Genomic DNA, 19,866 nt, shown 5'->3' with positions numbered 1-19,866 from the left:
AAAGGTTTATGTTGTGTCAATTAGGTGAAAAATTGACCCCTTGGATACGTAAGATGGAACAAATCAGTAAAAGCTATGTTTAAAAGTATTACTTCCACGGGGCATTTAAAGGTGTGCAGGATGAAGGTACAGTGTTTCCACAGACAGAGGTAGCTCATTAGCAGGTCTCGTAATGCTGCTAAGTTCTGTTTAGCACTGAAGTACGACTGACCCAGTTTCACAGCAGTTCACTTCTGTTCTTCCCAGTCAACCAAGGACTCCAACCAACCGGGTAGGTCAGATTTTCAAAGGATGCTCGTAAATTTGGAAACGGCTGCATGTATCGCTAGCTAATGGCTAACGTGTGCAACACAGTTGCACATCTTTGTGGGAGCCTGGTACACACCTGTGCCATACCAAAAGTTCTGTACTAAAAATACTAATACATAAAAAGTTACACAAGTATAAAGCCTGCAAGCTCTGTGGGTGTCCCCTCCCCTACCCACGCAATGGCGAACACACTCACTAGAGTCGTGTGAGTTTGACCTCGAAAAGCCAAACAGCGCTGTGTTCAGTAAGGACAAGGAGTATGTAAGACACTCACCAGAACCCCTGGGTGACCTGTTTCTCCTTTCTCACAGATGCAGGTCTTTGGTTGTGGGCACTGGAACACACATATGATTATGCTTTAAACATTACTACAACATTTTAAAGGTTATCAGAGTAAATGTTTATTTGGAAGAAAAGAGATTGTGCCTCCTACCCCAGTCGTCACAATGGTACTCTGAAAACAAACAAACAAAAGAACAGTGAGCAGAATCACTATAAAATGTAAAGTGTGGAGCTAAGGCCGAGTTTATACGGCAAAATAATTACGCCAATGTTTGACCTGCTTTGGTCTCCTCTGAAGGACGTTCAGACCTCTGTTCATGAAACAAAGATATTTAACATGTCGGATTGTATTTGGATCCAATTTTGAGGACTAACGAGTGTGCAGCCATATGAATGTCACTTGTAGCCAATGAGAACGGGAAGTGGCGGACGCATGCAGAATGCTTCTCCTCCACCATATTTGGCACATTTGATCTTGAATGGTTTTGCAAGATTTCCCACCTGACCGGGGAGTGTTCATAAATGAAACCAGTTTGTGTGTAGATTGTGAATGTGTGTGAATGGGTGAATGACTTCAGTGTAAAGCCCTTTTGGAGTCCTCTGACTCAGAAAGGCACTATCCAAGTGCGGGTCATTCAATTTAAAAATCCTGCCATGTGAATCAAACCTTAGGGCCAATACATTTATTGAGCTTCAGAAAACATCTACTCGCTTCTCCTGTCAGACTGTTCTGAAGGGAACGCTGGCTTCTCTTCCACTACTCAACACTGGTGTTCCACCAGGATGGGTTTTGTGTCCCTTCTAGTATTCACTACTCACAGATGATTGCTCTGTTAGATCTCGTGGTTAACATATTTGTACTTTTGCAGATGACACTGCTGTTGTTGGTTTGAGTCTAGAGCACATATGTCAGACTCAAGGCCCGCGGGCCAGATGCGGCCTGCGGAGCATTTTTATGTGGCCCGGGAGATAAATATCAAAAATATATTAAAACGGGCCCGCTGGCCGATTTTACCACAAAGACTTCAACTCCCATGATGCTTTGCGGCGTCAGCGCGGAGCCGACGAAGCCCCCTCCTTTGTGTTTTTTCCGCCTGCTGCCAGTCTCTGCAGCTCCTCTGTCTCGGACAAACTACACTCCTCTCACTCAGCGCCGAGTTCACTCAGCTATTTTCTGACGTTGAAGCCCAGAAACGGAGATTTTAATCGCTCAGTGATGTGTTCACGACTGAAAGAAAAAGTGTTCCAACTAACGTCCAGACAGAGCCGATATAACTCCAGCAGCGAGCAGCGACACACTCAAACCAGCACGACTCTGTGGTTGCTGTCGTTGTGTTTCCTCCCCGACACACAACAACGTGGTCAAGCTGCTCAGACATGGTCATCAGCACAAACCTATGTGAGCACCTGTTGTCATCTGATGTTGTCATTATTATGATGAAGATGAACACAACAACAGGAGTCTCCTCCTCAGCTCAGATCAACCCCATGATGCAGGTATCTGGCTGGAACAGGTGAGCATCACAGTAAACCAGTGGAGCAAACCGAGCTTTAAATATGTTGGTTTTCTGCTCTTTTTCTGCTCCAAAACATGAAAGTTAACAGGTGAGATGTTGCATTTTCATTTAAGATAAAACGATATTTTTATTTTGTTGTTGGCCCGTGAGAAAAGATTTAACCTACAGTAAACAGGAAGTGGAAAGGCTGCAGATAGATGAATAGAATAGAAAATCCCTTTATTGTTCCTCAGTGGGGAAAGCTAGATGTCACAGCAGCGATGACACGTATTACAGGAGAAAAAAAGAGAATAAAACATAAGAAAAATGAATAAACAAGAAAACATAAATCCTGAATAGATTTTAAAAATGCTGATTATACCACAAGTAATGAATACCACTGATGCCTTTTATTTAAAACTGACTTGCTCGTGTGTAATTTGGTTATTCCACATTCAGTGTTAATGCAGAAATAAGTTTGTTTCCAAATTAAAAAGTTCAAAATTGCATATATGTTGATAAAGAAAATGTGCAAATTTGCCGTCACTTTTTCAAAAATATTAACTTTGGCCCTCGACTCCGTCCCAGAGTTTCATTTCGGCCCCTTGTGAGTTTGAGTTTGACACCCCTGCTCTAGAGTAATGTGAAAATGTTTTAGGCAGGTGAAGGGAAATGCTGTAAACAAAAAATGATTTCAGGAACGGAAATGTTAAACATTTATTTTCATTAATCAGTAAAAAGCAATAAATGAACAAAAGAGAAATCTAAATTAAATCAATACTTGGTGTGACCACCCTTTGCTATCATAACGGCATCAGTTCTTCTAGCTACACATGAACACAGTCGTTGAAGGAACTGGGCTGGTAGGTTGTTCTAAACATCTAGGAGAAATAACCACAGATCTTCTGTGAATGTAGGCTTCCTCACATCCTTCTGTCTTCATGACACACCACGATGTTGAGATCAGGGCTCTTTGGGGGCCATACCATCACTTCCAGGACTTCCCAATACCTTCAGCTGTCTGTTTGTCTTCACTCACTTTGTATTTTGCAAATTGATGAAAATAAACAATCTTCATTTATTTGTCTGAAAGTATTATTTGTTGACAGCATTTTCTCACACAAGCCTAAAGCTTCTCACAGTACTCTAGGTGATAGGAGGGATTGTGAAACACATTAATTATGTGTCTTAGAGGGTGTATATGTGTGTACACAGGGAGGCAGAGGAACCTGAACAATTAGCACCAATGTGGCAAAGACCGCAGACAAGGCGAAGGAACAGCCTCTTGCCTGAGGCTGTAATGTTCATGACCTCTGTAATGTCCAGAAATGGTCAATTTCTAAGCTGTCCTCTGCTCTTTGCTCACTGCAATCTGATTTCCTCAATAACTTTAGGTCCTTTATAGAATAGAATAGAATTTATTGATCCCACAGTGGGGAAATTGACTTGTTACAGCAGCACCAACACAATTGTCTTCCATGTCTTTGACATGCTTACAACAAGTCACCCTGATTCTGAAATCAAACACACAGTCATCACTCACCAGTTCAGAGAAGAGTCTCTCATCCAGCTTGGTGTCGGTGAGACTGAGGACATGCTGCTGTGGGGGTGCACTGGCAATGGATCGCAACATGCTCCCCATGGCGCCCTGTCTGTGTGGTCCTGACAGCCTGATGGTGAACACCCTGATGTTGTGCAGTTTGGCCTCTTCAGCTGCTTCCACAGCACTCGGGCTTCGTGGGTGGTCCACTCCGTCCGTCATTAGCAGCGCCACCCGCAGGCTGCTGGAGGATGTCTCCTCCCTGAACAGCTTGGTTGCATTGGTGATGGCATAGGCTGAGTAGGTGCCATGACCGATGAAATCCATGGAGGCCACCCGACTCTGGAAGACGTCCAAATCCTGCCAGTCTCTGAAGTTGTGCTCCAGAGAGATTTTGTTGCTGTACTGTAATGCTGCCAAGCGCAGTCGTAGACGCCAACCAGCTGAGCTGAGCTGTGTTAGCCTGGTGCTAAATCGCAGAATAAACTCCTTCTGTTGGTCAAACAGCAGGGATTTGGCTTTCTCAGAACCGTCAACTATGAACATGATCTCCAACGGGCAGATGAGGGCTGTGTGAAGAGACAATAGCTGCAGTTACCCTCTGATTTAAAAGCGCTTAAGTTTTTTAGAACAAGAAACCCCTCCTGATCTGTTGAATATTTTCCAGTGGGACAATGTAAATCAAGCCCTGAAAACGTTTTTACTTATTTTTGAAATGTGATCAGCCACTCTGAGTTGAACATATAGGCTAAATGCGAATATAATCTTCTATCCCATTTCCTGCATTAGCTAGTGCATGAAATGTATTTGAACATGCCAACCAATTCCATGTCACATTATAAATTAGCATTAATGGACTCACCCATGTTAGCTAGCATCGGGGAAGGCTGTTGACTATTTAGCATCTTCACTAGTAGAAGCTAACCCTTAGCATTAGCAACTTCACAACACAGCAGAACTTTTTCAGGCTTGTGTTATTAATGGAGATAAAACTTCAACATTGCTGTTAGCCAATCAGAGGTGAGATGTCCGAATATCAGGAAGTAAGACTAATTCCCGCTGTCTTCTGCTCACCTCTGCTCTGGCTCACTTATACTTCCTGAAACAGGAGTGCCAGAGCTCCCCACCCCCACAACCACCCACCCCCACCCCCCACCCCCCCCACAGGTTGACTCACAACGCATTCATTTGTACAAGACAACTGCAGATGTGTTGAAAAAACAAGTGGACTTGATCTTTAACTAAGATTACCTAAAGCCGAGAAATGATGGAGGTGTAGCTCTTCTGGACCAAATAAATATACCGTAAATCCTCTAATACAGGCCGGTATTCAATTAAAGGCTGGGTCTCCAATTCTGGCCGGTGTCTGAGTCAGTGGAGGTAAATAATGGCCGGTCTCTTATTGTGGCCGGATGGAATGTGGTAACAAGCGAGTACGAGCGCCCCAGCGGCAGGGTTATAGTCCCCAAATCAACCAGCAGGAGGCAGTAGAAGTTCACGCAGACCTTTTTTAGATCTTTTCTTCAACGCTTTGTGACGCTACAGACACGATCCTCTATCACGCTCCTACCACACAGAGTCAAGGTGTCAGTTAACCATGCTAATTCAACCCGCTCCACAGAACACACATCACCTTCCCTGTGGCTTACATAACACTCACACAACACGCAAATCAACACATAGGAACTAGCAGAACGATAGGAAACACATATAACACAATACCCAGAATGCACCTGGCTTACAACCCCAGCCAGGTCATAACACTATCAAGTTCAAAGAGAACGTGCTGATTATGCTGCAGAACACTCTGGAGAGCAGCAGTAGGGGGTGTATGAACTACAGTAATCCCTCGTTTATCGCGGTAGATGCGTTCCAGACCTGGCCGCGATAGATGAAAATCCACGAAGTAGGGACTCCCAGCATGCCCCTCGCGGGGATTCCCTTCACGTCGCACCCACGTCACAAACCGCGGCTATAAACGGAAGTCGCCTTTCCAGCTCACCACTCAGTCATCGTTTCTTCAGATTCACGATCAGAGTTTCCAACCTACCGATCAATCCAACGAACTATCAGCTCATAGTAAGTTATCTTACTTACTTCTGGAAAGCCCGGCATTTCCGTGTCACTTCGTTGACGCTCGAACGCTCGGGGGTTTCCTAGAGCAGCCGGCGTTTCACCGACGCTATCACTTCCGCGTCTGTGAAACCACGCTCCCTATTGAATTATCGTATGATCAGATTCTCTTTTTGGGGGTAAAACTCAAGTGCCAGACCGTAGGTACTGACACGCGATCGTTCATGTCGGTTCATTTCCTTTAATGTTTTCTGTCTTTTATTTGCGCCTGATGTGTATCGCTGCTGTGGAGCGGGGCGCATCAACTTGTCCTCCGACGCACAGATCACAGCAGGGAGCGCTCAGCTGTTTTCGCGGTCAGTAGATCTGCCTCCTGAGCACGGCCACAGGAACAATCAGGTGTCGCCACCTCAAAAATTAATTTAACACGCGATTGTTCATGTCAGTTCATTTCCTTTAATGTTTTCTGTCTTTTATTTGCGCCTGATGTGTTTCGCTGCATGCTGTGGAGCGGGACGCTGCGCGCATCCCCTTGTCCTCCGACGCACTGATCACTGATACAGCCGCCAAACAGCAAGCGCTCCGCTGTTTTTGCGGTCGGTAGATCTTTTAGAACTGCAGTTCAAAGGTAACTCATGAGGTGAATATATATGAAGGCAGGTAGCAGTTTCTCTTTAGGATTGAGAGGAGATGCAGGAAGATAATATACAGACAGGACAGAAAAATAGTCAAATAAAAACAAGTTAGTTTTTGTACCTGGTGGTTGCAACAAACAGACACCATTGAAGGTAATCAGAAGTGAGGAACAGAAAATGAAATAATTATTTTAATGTTTAGAGCAGCAGGAACTCCGAGAGGCTGCAGGCACATCAGTGAGTTTGCGGCAGCTGTGCAGGGGGAGGGGGGAGAGGGCTGAAGCAGGAACTACCGTTGTTAAAAGAAATGTGTTTAACTTTGAAAATGTGGGCGCACTTTTAATTGTCAAAAACTCCAGTGAACCATTAGTTCATTTTGCTCAAATAGAAATAGAGGCCTGCCTCTAATACTGGCCCTCCTTCCAATAAAGGCCTGGAGCTTGATGAGCTTGAGTCAAATACAGGCCCGGACCTGTATTAGAGGATTTATGGTATCTAATGTTGTCTCACAAGTTTTGTTTATTTTGTAGTAAAAGTTTCTTGTTAAAATGTAAATCCACTCACGTTTGGTCTTGTACTGGGCAGCCTGGTTGTCATCTCTCTGACCTTTCCTCTTTCTGCTGTGGCACTGAATCGGGTCTAACAGAGCCAGAGTCAGAACCAAAATCTCCAGAAGTTTTGAAACATCCATGTAATTCTTGACTAGCTGAAAGAAGCAGAGAAGGTGATTTAACACCAGATGAAGATGAGAGGGTTACTCACAGACTCGACATCTGGATTTCACACAGAATCAACCATCAGCGCTGGTCACAAAGGTGCTGTTGCAAAAACGGTTATAAGAGGTTTGAAAAAAAAAACAAAGTTGTTTACGTCTTGAAAGGCAAGGCAGCTTTATTCATGTGGCACATTTCATACACAGAAGCAGTTCTAGGAGCAAGATCAGCAAGAACATGAAACATTACAATCAACGTGACAACTTAAAACTGCAGATTTAGAAATATTTTTTATTTTAAATTAAACAAATTAAATTAAATACAAGAATAAGATAAAAAGGTAAAGTTGCAGTGCAGAAGGTGCAGCATGAGAAACATTTAAAGGCTAGTGAATACATTAATATTTTCGAGTGTGATATAAAAGTTACTAGAGTTGGGGCACATTTGAGGTCATGAGGAAGCTGACTCCATCTGTGTGCAGCATAGTAGCTGTTTGGTTCTGACCCGGGGTTCTACCAGCTGATGGTTTCCTAAGGATCTTAGAGCCTTGATGGGCATTTATACCTGAAGTAGATCTGACACGTATTCTGGCCCCATGTCACTGAGAGATTTATAAACTAGTAGAAGCACTTTGAAATCGATTCTGTAGTTTACTGGTAACCAGTGTAGAGATTTAAGAACAGGAGTGATGTGTTTGGTTCTCTTGGTTCTTGTTAAGACTCTAGCAGCAGCATTCTGAACGAGCTGCAGTTGTTTCACAGCTTTATGGGGAGACCAGTCAAAAGACCATTGCAATAGTCCAGCCTGCTAGAGATGAATGCATGAATGAGTTTCTCTAGGTCTGGTCTGGACATGAGACCACTGGGTCGTGCTGTTTGATGCAGATGATAAAACGCTGATCTAGTTATAACCTTAGTGTGACCAGTGAAGCTCAGGTCTGAATCAATTATGACACCAAGATTTCTAACCTGAGTCTTTGTCTTTATTCCTCTGGAGCCAAGCTGAGCAATGACCTCCATCCTATCCTTCTTATTTCCAAAGACAATAAATTCTGTCTGGTCTTTGTTTAACTGGAGGAAGTCTGACTGCATCTAGTCATTGACTTGCTCCAAACACTGATAGAGTGAGTCTAGGGGACTATAGTCACTAGGTGATAGAGCTAGGTAGATCTGGGTGTCATCTGCATAAGTATTATCGACAATATTGTTGTTGCATATGACCTGACCTAGGGGGGGGCGTGTAGAGATTGAAGAGCAGTGGTCCAAGAATTGAGCCTTGGGGGACCCCACATGTCATGGTGATCAGCTTTGATTTGTGATCACCAAAAGAGACAACATGACCCCTGTCTTTAAGATAAGATTGGAACCGACTGTGTCTCATAGTCCCACCCAGGAATTCAAGAAGGATGTTGTGGTCGACAGTGTCAAAAGCTGCATTGAGATCGAGCATCACCAGAACAGATGTTTTGAATCCATACTGACACAAATATCATTGGTGTTGTCCAAAGCCTGACTGAAAACCACCTAGGATTTTTTTGTGTCTAAAAAGCTGTTCAGCTGGATCCTAACAGCTTTTACAGTAATTTTCCCAATGAATGGTTTGTAGTTATTCATCAGTAAGGGATCTAATTTTCTCTTCTTTAGAAGAGGCTTAACAACAGTTTTCAGTGATTTAGGAAAACTACCTGATGTTAGGGAACAATCACTAATTGTCTGTATATCAGCTTCAAAGCAACTAAGGACCTTTTTAAGTGGTTTGTTCAACAACCACTAACACAAATGGAATGCTCATTCATTCATTAATTCATTCATTTTTATATATTTAAAAAGCCACTTCCAGCCACCAACCAAGGTGTGGTAAAATACGGACAAAAGCAGTAAAAAAAAAGGAGCAGATCACCTTGTTATAAAAATACAATGCCTGAGCCACATAAAACAATAAGGCAGTGAGGTAATAATAATAATAATAATTATTATTATTATAATTATAATTATAATTATCACTCTTATAACAGTCCAGTCCGGCCTAGATAAGTGGACAGGCTTGACACATAAGGACCTTGAGAAGGGAACATGATGTTGAAGTCTTGTCAATCTGAGTGTAAACACGCAGTGTTGAAACTTTTCCTGTAACTTGGAAGATTAACAGATGCACGGAGGCAGATTTATGTCTGCAGCTGACCGATGGCATGTAGGTCAGTCTGTAGACGAACAATGACCATTTCTGTACATTACACAGGCGTCTCTAGTATGAATGAATGCCTTGTAAGTTGTACTCAGGGGTCAAAACACGATAGTGCACCATTTCCAGGAACTAGAAGATTGTCACATCACAGCTGAGCGACAGATGGCAGGATTTGGAGGCTTATTACTGGCATTTAGACATCTTGTCTTAGATTGGCTAACAGCAATGTAACCCTAACACTGACTTGCAACGTGAATGTTTTATCTCCACAATTAACACAAGCCTGGAGGAGTTCTGCCATGTGGTGAACTTGCAAATGCTAACAGTCAGCTTCTACTAGCTGAGATGTTTTGTTGTTTCCTGGACGCTAAACCAATAACAGTCTTCCCGGTCATGAGTCAACATGGGCAAGTCAGTGAATGTTAAGGCACAGCGTGATGTAGATCTGTCAGGCTAATCCATCAGAAGCTAATGCAGGAGACGGGTGTAGGAGACTGTTTTCATGTTCAGCCTGCATGAAAAACCCAGAGTGATTGATTAAAATCAGAAATAAGATTCTAAATTTTTTTTTCTATTCCACACCTTTAATTTCTATGCAGTATTTTACCAGAAGCCACCGCAGAGCAATTAGAATTGGAGAGATGCTCTCTCATTTTTTACCCCAGAGATGAACCTCGCTGCAGCATTCTTGACCATCCGAAGCCTTGAAAGTGTTGATTTATTTTGTCTGGCATAAAGGGAGTTACAGAAGTCAATGCTGGAGATTACAAATGCACATGTTACAATTGCAAGATTCTTTTTTGAAAACTTGGACTTAATCCTGGAAAGGCACCAGCGAGCTCAAAGAAGCAGGATCTCACCACTGTGTTCACCTGTGCATCGAATCAGCGTGGAGTCCAGCCTCACACCGAGGTCAGTAATCATTTTGTGCACAAAAGGGGTCTATGGCAAGAGGTTCAGACTCTAAGACTGGCGGTCATTTCATGAAAAAACTGACTTCAGTTTTACTCTCAATAAAATTTAGGAGGCTGGCAACCAGCCATGAATGTACATCATTCACACACTCATCCAGAGACAAAATTAAGCTCAACAACCATCTTTTTTTTTTTTTTTTTTTTTTTTTACCGTGTCCTGTCTGACTGTGAAGCAAGCAGAATTGATGTCTGAATGCTGGTGACAAGCCTTACAGATTTACTCTCAGGTGGAGCATCAAAGCGTTTGCTTTTAATGTCATGCCTGATACTTAAAACTTTATTGTTATTGTTGTTGAATGCTTTGTAATTCCGACCAGACACGGAGACAGAGGTGAAAGAGAAAGGAAGAGAAAAGGTGGAGAGAGAGGAGGGGGGGGGGGGGGGGGGTCCACAAAAAAAAAACAATGAACAAGAGTCTGCTTCTAGACCTGCAGAAAAAGACAAAAAAAAAAACAAAAGGACACAAAAAAAGGGACACAACAACAATACAACAAGATCTACCTATCACTGCGTCAACTTGATGAAAAAAAATATATATACATATGTATAATCAACATTGCTTAACTGAAGAATCACGACAATAAATCACAATGCATTAAGTGCCCACCATAGTCTTAAGACCTGTGTTGAACGTGCCCAAGCCCATACTTTTGAGAGCATCATGTGAGCACCTGTGTGTGTACACGCGCTTGTTTATTTAAGGTTTCTCTATAGGAGCGTCCAACAGAGAGTGTGAGGGACCACAGATCCGGCCCCCAAAGATGCGCAGGAGACGGGGCGAGCTCCAAGTCCCAGAGATCCAGGCGCTGCCCCAGAACGCAGGAACCCCAAGGAGACTGCAACCAGGAAGGCCCCCGCCCCCCTCGAGAGGCACAGAGGATCGCCCCGGGGGGCCACAACCAGCAGCCGGCAGAGTCCCTGGAGATATCAGCGGCAAGCCCACAGGCCTGCCCGCAGCCTCCCACCCCCTAGCCGGCCGAGCCCGGGACCCAGCGACCCGGGACCCAGACCCCACCAGGCAGCCACCGGGATCTATCAGGCAGATGCCAAAATCTTAAACCCCCAGACCCGGTTGCCACGAACACTCAGGCAGACCTTGGCACAAGCCCCCACACCAGGTGTGGCAGGGGGAGGGGGGACAAAGATCTATATCATCAAGAGAAGTTCCAGGAGAGGGGAGGACCCAAAGGCCCCACCTGACATATACAGTCATACACAAACACAGTCACACACTCCCTCCCTCATGCTCACACATGCACATACAACCCAAGACTTACAAAAATGCACGCCGGACACCCACTCATGCTCCCCATACACACCCTATTCACTCTGGTCCCAGTACTGCTGCACATGGGGTACAACCATCACCGGTAACCAGAGTTTGACCCTTTCTGCTGGGGTGCTGATGAGCAGGCTCCCCCGCCCAACGCTGAGCACAGCAACCCACCACCCCAGACCCCAACCAGACGGCCAGATCTCCCTCCTAGCCTCCAGCCCCAGGAAGCCTAGCAACAACAGATGTGGCTGAGACCCCTAGTCTCCCTCCGCCTGCTCCAATATAGTGTTGTGTGATCATGAGGTGTAATCCATGGCTGTGGTGAGCGGGCAGCGCGGGCATCATCCAGCCTATGCCAGCTGATGCCACCGCACGACCCCACTTACACCCTCAGCCATCAGTGTCTAAGTGCGGTTTAAAATTGGAAGTGGGCACCGGCACTCGGGAGGAGGCTGAAATATCCCCCTGCCAAATGCCGTTGAATGTGCTCACTCCCAAGGCCCTAAGTGTGTGTTTGTGTGGAATGTCGTCAGTGGAAGTGTATAAGGTGCAAATAAAATTGGGGGGCAGGTTGCCACAGGAATGCGGGAATGGGGTCCATACCCGCACTCCCTGACTTGCCCACCCCCCAAGGTCCTATGTGTATGTTTGTGTGATGATGTGAGGGAGCAGGAGGAAAGAAATATGAGGGGATGGGGAGGAATGGCTGGTTGGGCTTAGCCCTCCAGGGAGCCAGCTCCCCTACTGGCCCGAATAGGCACCTCTGTTGTCAAACTGCCACCCAGGGCATGGAGACCCCAGCCCATCCTGCCAGGGCCCAAAGCAGCAGCATTACAGAGCCTCACGGAGTCCGACAACCATCTTTGATTGGTAGGTAAAGCTGGCAGTCCTTGGCATACGAGTGAAAAATATTGTTGTTCTTGTGAAAGATCAATCCTAGGGGAGCAGAAAAAAAGAGAAAAGCAAGGGGCTCAGGACAGATCGCTGAGAAACCTCCCATTTCAGCTGTGCAACACCAGATGAATAAATACACTCATAGTTCTAATTATAAAGTAGGATTTCATCAGCAGAGCTGCTCCTAAAAGGTCTAACCACTGCTCTATTAGTGTTTGAAACAAATGTCAACAAACAATACAAGAAAACAATTGATTCTAGTCAATCAAATGAAACACCACAAATAAAAACTAAAAGTATTAGCCAGGAGTTGAAGGTGACAGGTATGTATGAAGTCCAACCTGATGATCGGGTATCAGAGGGCACACATAATGGACCACTGACAGGTATCAGACCGCTACTCCATTGCACAGAACCTTCACCCTCCATCCACCCACCTATCTATAAAGTATGAAACTAGCCACAGACTGCAAACATTCATTTTCTGATTCATGTGCTCATATTTCTGCACCTTCTCTCTGATCCAAACTCACTCCACACTAAACTCTAAACTTTATTGATCAAACCCTTTTAAAACAACAAGTCAGTCAACGTGCTGAACAGACAGAAGTAAACACATAGCTATGAAAGTATGGAATATAATAAAGATCTGTGTAAAATAAATTGTTAAAGCTCACCATTAAACTAATATTTAATTAGTAAAAGTCAAATAAAGGCGTCCAAGTGAGCCTGAATCAAAAGCCAAGAAGAAAAAACATTTTGTTATGAACATCCTGGGTCTGAGTGTACCAAGGAGGACTATTCTGGATTCTAGGGTCTGGAAAATTACTACAAAAATTAAATGTCTATTTATTAATAACAGAAGACAGATGTGAGTTTTTACCTGTTTGTTTAGAAAGAAAATGCGTGAGATATTCCACAAAGAAGCAGCAGCAGGTTCCACATGTGCCACAGGTCCAGGTGTATAGAGCAGGTCCGGTCTTCTCAAGGAACTCTGACAGAACAGTCTGTAGGAGGTGAGCAGCTACAGAGACTCAGAGAATCCTACTTCCTGTTGCAACATTCAAAATAAGGTTTTACAGCATAAACACAACCTGGTTATTTTATTTTAGTTGGTCTTTTATTGGGACAACTGTGATGCATGTTTTATTTCACCAAATAATCTAACACCTTTAAACATTATTTTTACAATTTTAATTCATCAACAAAGTTTGTGCTTTTATTTTGAAGAGGCTTGTGAGCATACAGCTTTCATTGTTCACTGATGCAAAGTGATTCCAATGAAAACAATTCAGTGGTTTGAAATCCATCAGGACAAATGGGTTTGTTTTTACTATCTGGATAGATTTCTCTGCAGCTCCACCTTCATCTCATTCTGGACCACTTCTGGTGTGTAAAACTTTCACAGCGTGGAGCCAAATCAAGTTAAGAACATTTGGAGGTTTGTTTTTATAGATAAACCCAGCGTTTGTAAGTCACTTTGTTCAATAAATCTGCTCCAGAAAATTATAGCATCCATCCATCCATCCCTGTGTCCATCCATCCTCGTGGTATTATGGAGCTGAGCACAAAGAATGAAGCAGCTGGGCCTACTGTCCTTCCTTAACAGGCAGGTATGTTAGAAAATGTAACCTAAATCTCTACCAAATAAGGAGTTTTGCACCAAAACAGAAATCAACCCAACTAAGCACGGTCCAGGTGGTTTTTTGTTACATTGGAGAAACTGATCGGGAGTTCAAAAAGTGGCGTGAGGTGATTAATGAAAGTCACGGTGGTGATGTTGAACACAAGAAACCTGTCAAGACGGAAAGTTCTGGAGCAACCAGTGACTCCGCCCCCCTACTGACAGTCTCTGGCCCAGTCCTGATAGTCACACTTGCGCCCTTCAATTGTGCGATCCTGTCCAGGGGTGCAAGTGCATAGGGCGTTCCAATTCTCAGTGCGGAAGTAGACCACGCCCTTTGTGAACCCTTGATCAATACTTCGCCAAGTCCACATTGATGTAGATTTCGGCCAAGGGGATTACCCACAATCCATTGCTGCTTTGGAAAAGGCCCAGCAATGGCTCAAGTATCTTTTCTGTAAATATGTATTTTAAAATGAAAGAATCTCATTCTGAGACTACTGTAAATCCTCTAATACAGGACCGGGCCTGTGTTTGACTCAAGCTCATCAAGCTCCAGGCCTTTATTGGAAGGAGGACCAGAATTAGAGGCAGGCCTCAATTTCTATTAGAGCAAAAGGAACTAATGGTTCGCTGGAGTTTTTGACAATTAAAATTACGCCCACATTTTCAAAGTTAAACACATTTCTTTTAACAACGGTAGTTCCTGCTTCAGCCCTCTCCCCCCTCCCCCTGCGCAGCGGCCGCAAACTCACGGATGCGCCTGCAGCCTCTCGGAGATCCTGCTGCTCTAAACATTAAAATAATTATTTCATTTTCTGTTCCTCACTTCTGATTACCTTCTATGGTGTCTGTTTGTTGCAACCACCAGGTACAAAAACTAACTTGTTTTTATTTGACTATTTTTCTGTCCTGTCTGTTTATTATCTTCCTGCATCTCCTCTCAATCCTAAAGAGAAACTGCTACCTGGGTTCATATATATTTACCTTATGAGTTACCTTTGAACTGCAGTTCTAAAAGATCTACCGAACGCAAAAACAGCGGAGTGCCGCTGCTCGCCGGCCACGGGAGGCAACGCGCTGTGCCAGAGCGTCGGTACTGACACCCGCCGTAAAACGGACATTTAACCAAATTGTGACCTTCACCCTCTTGCAATTTAACATTCCCCTCACCCCCATCCTAACCTTAACCAGCTTGCGCATGCAAAGCTCTGATTGTTGACGCGCTCCAGACATCTGCGTCCTGAGCACGGCCACAGTAACGTTATCAAATCAGGTGTCGCCACCTCAAAAATTAATTTAACACGCGATCGTTCATGTCGGCTCATTTCCTTTTATGTTTTCTGTTTTTTTATTCTTTTATTTGTGCCTGATGCGTTTCGCTGCTGTGGATCGGAGCGCATCACCTGTCACCTGCTGACAGCAGGCTGCTGTCTTTTCCGTGGACTGCATCTTGCCGGTCATTATCACGTGACAGCGACTAGTCGATGACAGGCATAACGAGTCACTATAGAGCGGTGAAGTCAACTAGTGACTAGTTCATACAACCCCTGCTTCTGCTCCCCAGAGTGTTCTGCAGCATAATCAGCACGTTCTCTTTGAACTTGATATCAAATTTTCACCTCCTCTTCGTCTCCGCACGGTTAAAGTTACCCTCGCGGTCTATCCAGAGGCGGATTTAGCAATTTGGGGGCCCAAGGCGAACACAGACATGGGGCCCCTTACACAAAATTTTCAACAATCTTACCTTTAACTGGATTTGAGAAACTCTCCCCTCTTCTGACATGAGTTATTTTCCCTTTTTATTAGTCCTCCTCTTTTTTCCTGTATTTCCCTCCTTTTGAGCGCTTTCAATATTTGCTCTGCTTTCTTTTTCCTGTCAGTGCTCCTGTGCTTTTGCCTTTATTTTTTTCTATTTTCCATTTTGGTCTATGTTTCCTCCCTTTAAACATTTTCCATTGTCTTTCCTTTCTGTTTCCTTTTGATGTTTACATCGAAAAACGACGTCACTTTCAGAAGTGAAGATAAAAGCTTTTATGAAGCATGATGCTTCTTTCTCTTATTGGAGCCACTAGGAAAACTCCATTTCATGCTTAGTTTTGACTATCGCTTTGAGTTTGTTACGAACGCTCCCGCCTCTCTTCTTCTTATTATTTGTGGTCTTATGGCACTTGGCAACAAACCATTTGGTGCATTACCGCCACCAACTGGATTGGAGTGGAACGACTACCAATCACTTCCTGTTTGTGCATCGCCGTCTTAATAATCCTCTTATGACCATAATTATAACAGGGCTGCCTGGTATGTTTTTAATCTTATGGCTGTAAAATTGTAATGAAAAGTACAAAGTGTGTGTAACTCTTCTCCTTTTTTCAGAACAACCTCAGCTTTCAGTGTATGGTTTGTAATTAGAATTTATTTCCATTAAAGCCTTTAAAAAATCTGCTTAAAAGTGAAAAAAGCAAAAAACGGATTTGAATTTTTTTACATTTATTACTGAATATTACTGGGCAAACAATTTAAACTTTGAACTGAAATTCATCTATTCTTTAAAGTTTGAACCTTGGTATCTTTTTTTAGCATCTCTTAAGACCATTTATTTTTGTAAACTTTCAGACGTTTTTATTTGATGTGGTAGACCTTGAAGCAGTTTCTCTCCAGCTGCAGGCAGAGTCCTGCACACCTCACACTGCCATGGGATGCTTCTCTTGCACACCGTGCACTGATATACCAAAAACTTTTGTTTTAGCAAAAATAATTATTTATTGTAAAAAGATAAATAATGCTGGAATGAAGCTGAATCTTACAATTAGCAAATAGTTGAGGGTTGTTCAAATAAAAAAATAAAAAATAAAGACGGAATAATCATTCATACCCTGGTTCACTGGAGATCTGTCCTTCTTCGTGGTCACTGACTTCAGATATAAGCCTTCTGGGACACCTAATAGATTGTGCTGATTTTCTTTCAGGCATTTCCATAATTTCATGCAGATTTTTAGCTTCCCCGTTCCGTTGTCCGCTTCCACCGCGGCGCTGCGCTCCGTTTCAATCAGGCTGTACAGCAGGATTTCCCCTCGTAGCGATATTTTCCCTAACTCTGATTGCTTCATGCTATAGATCGTTGGAAAGCTGCTTTTATGTACCTTTAGGAACCGTTGGAATTATGTGAATCTGATCAGCCATTCAAAAGTTATAAAACGGAGCATTTTGGATGACAAACTCAGCACGTCTCTGAATCTGTGTTGTGATTCGGTGCGCTCAAGACAGGGAATCCCGATGGCTACCGTAATGTATTGTATATGCATGAAAAGCCCCATTTTTAATCTTTTCAGCACTTTTGGAATTTTTATGATATCTTGAACGGTTCAGGAATTATGGTAATGAGAAGTGCGCATGTCCAATCCCGTCTGCGGCCACAGGCTGGTAATAAGAATATTGTGGCATTAACAGAGGGGTGCCGGTGGTCAGGGCTAGGAGGCCCCCCAACACAAGGGGGCCCCAGGCGGCCGCCTACCTATGCCTAATGGTAAAACCGCCTCTGGGTCTATCACTGGCAAATCAAAAGTGAGACAGATGACACAACCCCCCCCCCCCCCCCCTGTACTTGCTTGTTACCACATTCCACCCAGCCACAATAAAAAACCTGCCATTATTCACCTCCGCCGACTCCGACACCGGCCAAAATATGATACCCGGCAGTTAATTAAATACAGGCTAATATTAGAGGATTTACGGTATTAACGCCATTTATCAATGCTCTGAATGTTTTAATGTGGAAAGCATTTCATGTCAGTTTAGTCAATAAGTGTTTGTTTGAAAGTTTTTTGATAAAGATTTTTTTTAAGTAGTCTAAACAGAGACCAGCATACTGGCATGAGTCGCGGTTGATGACTCAATGCTCCCTATACTGTTTTGGCACACTTGTGTACTACGCTTTCTGCACTTCCTCCAAGTGCACTTCACACAAGACCGTAGGGCGCAGTGCGAGTATTGGGACTGGGTCTCTGACGTAATTTATTAGGCCCAGCTTGTTGATCTTTGAACCACATCAAAGCAGGTACTGAAGAGGGTGCAGCAAACCACAGACCCGTTGTCACGCTGCGAGCGCAGGAGGACTGGACCCCAGATGCAGAACACCACAGTACTCAAGGCTGGAGAGGTCGTTTAAATAAAAAAAATCCTTTTATTAGGATGAGAACTCAGAAACAAAGACTGTAAGACTCGAGGTCTAAAAATCTAAAGTTCCAAAGTCAAAGACAAAAGCTCACTCATGAGCCAGATCCTATAGTTTACTAGAGAGGGGAAAAAAAAACAACGCTGACAAAGACAATGGACCGACAAACACTGAGGGACAGGACAGGGTTTTTAAACACAGAGGGAGGTAATCAGGGGAACAGGTGACAGGTGTGAGGAGTGAGATCTGGAGGGAAGACAGGTGCCATCAATAACCTAAATGGGGAAAGGAACTAAGCCGGAGGGAAGATAAACATTAACCTATAAAAAAACTGAATAACTAAACCTAAAGACTAAGGGCAAATATAAACAACTAATAACTGGAGGAGTACTAATACAAAATCAAATAGGAACTACCAGGGAGTGACTATGGAGAAACATGAGGGAGGCCTGGAGAGAGCTGGGGATCATAATCAGACACGAGAACCTGGAGTGAGAACAGGAGGGGGCTGGGGACCAGAGGGACACAGAACATGACACCCGTTACCGATGGAAACAGCTCGAAACCAGGTCAAAACAAGTGGAGCTGTGCTGAATGGGCTCTGGTGGAAAAGGCCTGTAAGTGTTTTTCTTCCTCGTTTTTAATACTTCACTTCCTTTACAGCTGCCCTTCAACCTGATTCAAGTCAGTTAAATGAATGAATGAATGAATGAATAAATGAATGAATGATTTAGATGAATTCAAAGTAATCTTTTTATTTATGGGACAATTTTAGTCTTGCTTTGATGGGAAGAAACCGCCTTGTGGGTAAAGCGAGCCGGTGTCTGTGAGCTCCTCTGAACCAGAACTGATTCACGGTGGGATGGAGAAATCTATTTGAGATGTTTAAAGCCTTAATCTTTACAGAGTTCTGTTTCTGTTGGAAACCTGAGAATGTTGAGCTGTAAGAAGTCATACCTGGAGGATGTTGGTATGCAAAACTTCTATTAGCTGCTTCCATAACTCAAACAGACAGCTTCAGTTCAGACCCTCTGCTCTTTTCTTGACATAAATCACTGATGTGTCTGTGAAAACCTTCCCAGTCATTCAGTCAGTCCTTGGGTTATTCTGAGCCTCAACACAGCTTGATGCTTCACTTAGCGGTCAGGAAAATCAGAAGTGTTACACATTTAAAGGCAACAGAACAAAACATCCATATTTCCAAACCCTGGTCTTCAGTCCTGATAGGTCTACCACTTCACCACACCTGATTTAGGTCTAGTCCACACGTAGCCGTTTTGTTTTTTAAACAAATATCCGCCCCTCTAAAAACTTGCATCCACACCACCTCGTTTAAATAAAATAACTCTGTCCACACGTACCCGGATAAATACGTTGTTAAGGACATGCCAGACCTGTAGGCGGCAGTACTTCCCCCGTTCTTAACCTCGTCCTTCGTCTGTGGTCTTCCGCAAGCAGCAGTAATTCCACTTGCAAAAACAAACAAGCAAAAAGCGCTTGGACAATTGATAAAGCGAGCGCAGCTCTGAGGGCATCCATGCTGTCGGCTAGTGTAAACACAGGTCGCACACGTGATGTCAGCTTTTTTTTTTTGTCACGGAAAGTGACGTTGCGGACCTTAAAACTCCGGTTTTGTCTGTCCACACGCAGACACCCAAAACGGAGAGAACACAGATCTTCACTTTGGCCGGA

The 19,866-nt window shown here is 43.7% G+C and overlaps 1 protein-coding gene across 1 annotated transcript in view; it reads right to left on the bottom strand.

Annotated features, from left to right (window-relative positions):
- The window catches only part of col28a1a (collagen, type XXVIII, alpha 1a), a 68,236-nt gene extending 54,877 nt beyond the window's left edge, over positions 1–13,359 (bottom strand). Inside the window, exons 1-5 of the mRNA XM_054745789.1 lie at positions 13,260–13,359; positions 6,900–7,041; positions 3,631–4,196; positions 743–763; positions 584–643 (exon numbers count right to left, since the gene is read on the bottom strand). Coding sequence (XP_054601764.1) covers positions 584–643; positions 743–763; positions 3,631–4,196; positions 6,900–7,026 — 774 coding nt within the window. The 5' untranslated portion in view covers positions 7,027–7,041; positions 13,260–13,359. The remainder of the gene's footprint in view (positions 1–583; positions 644–742; positions 764–3,630; positions 4,197–6,899; positions 7,042–13,259) is intronic.
- Positions 13,360–19,866: the final 6,507 nt, after the last annotated feature.

This window comes from Nothobranchius furzeri, chromosome 11, assembly GCF_043380555.1.
Source record: "Nothobranchius furzeri strain GRZ-AD chromosome 11, NfurGRZ-RIMD1, whole genome shotgun sequence".
NCBI classification, from domain to species: Eukaryota; Metazoa; Chordata; class Actinopteri; order Cyprinodontiformes; family Nothobranchiidae; genus Nothobranchius; species Nothobranchius furzeri.
This window is presented reverse-complemented; position numbering and strand designations above follow the sequence as displayed.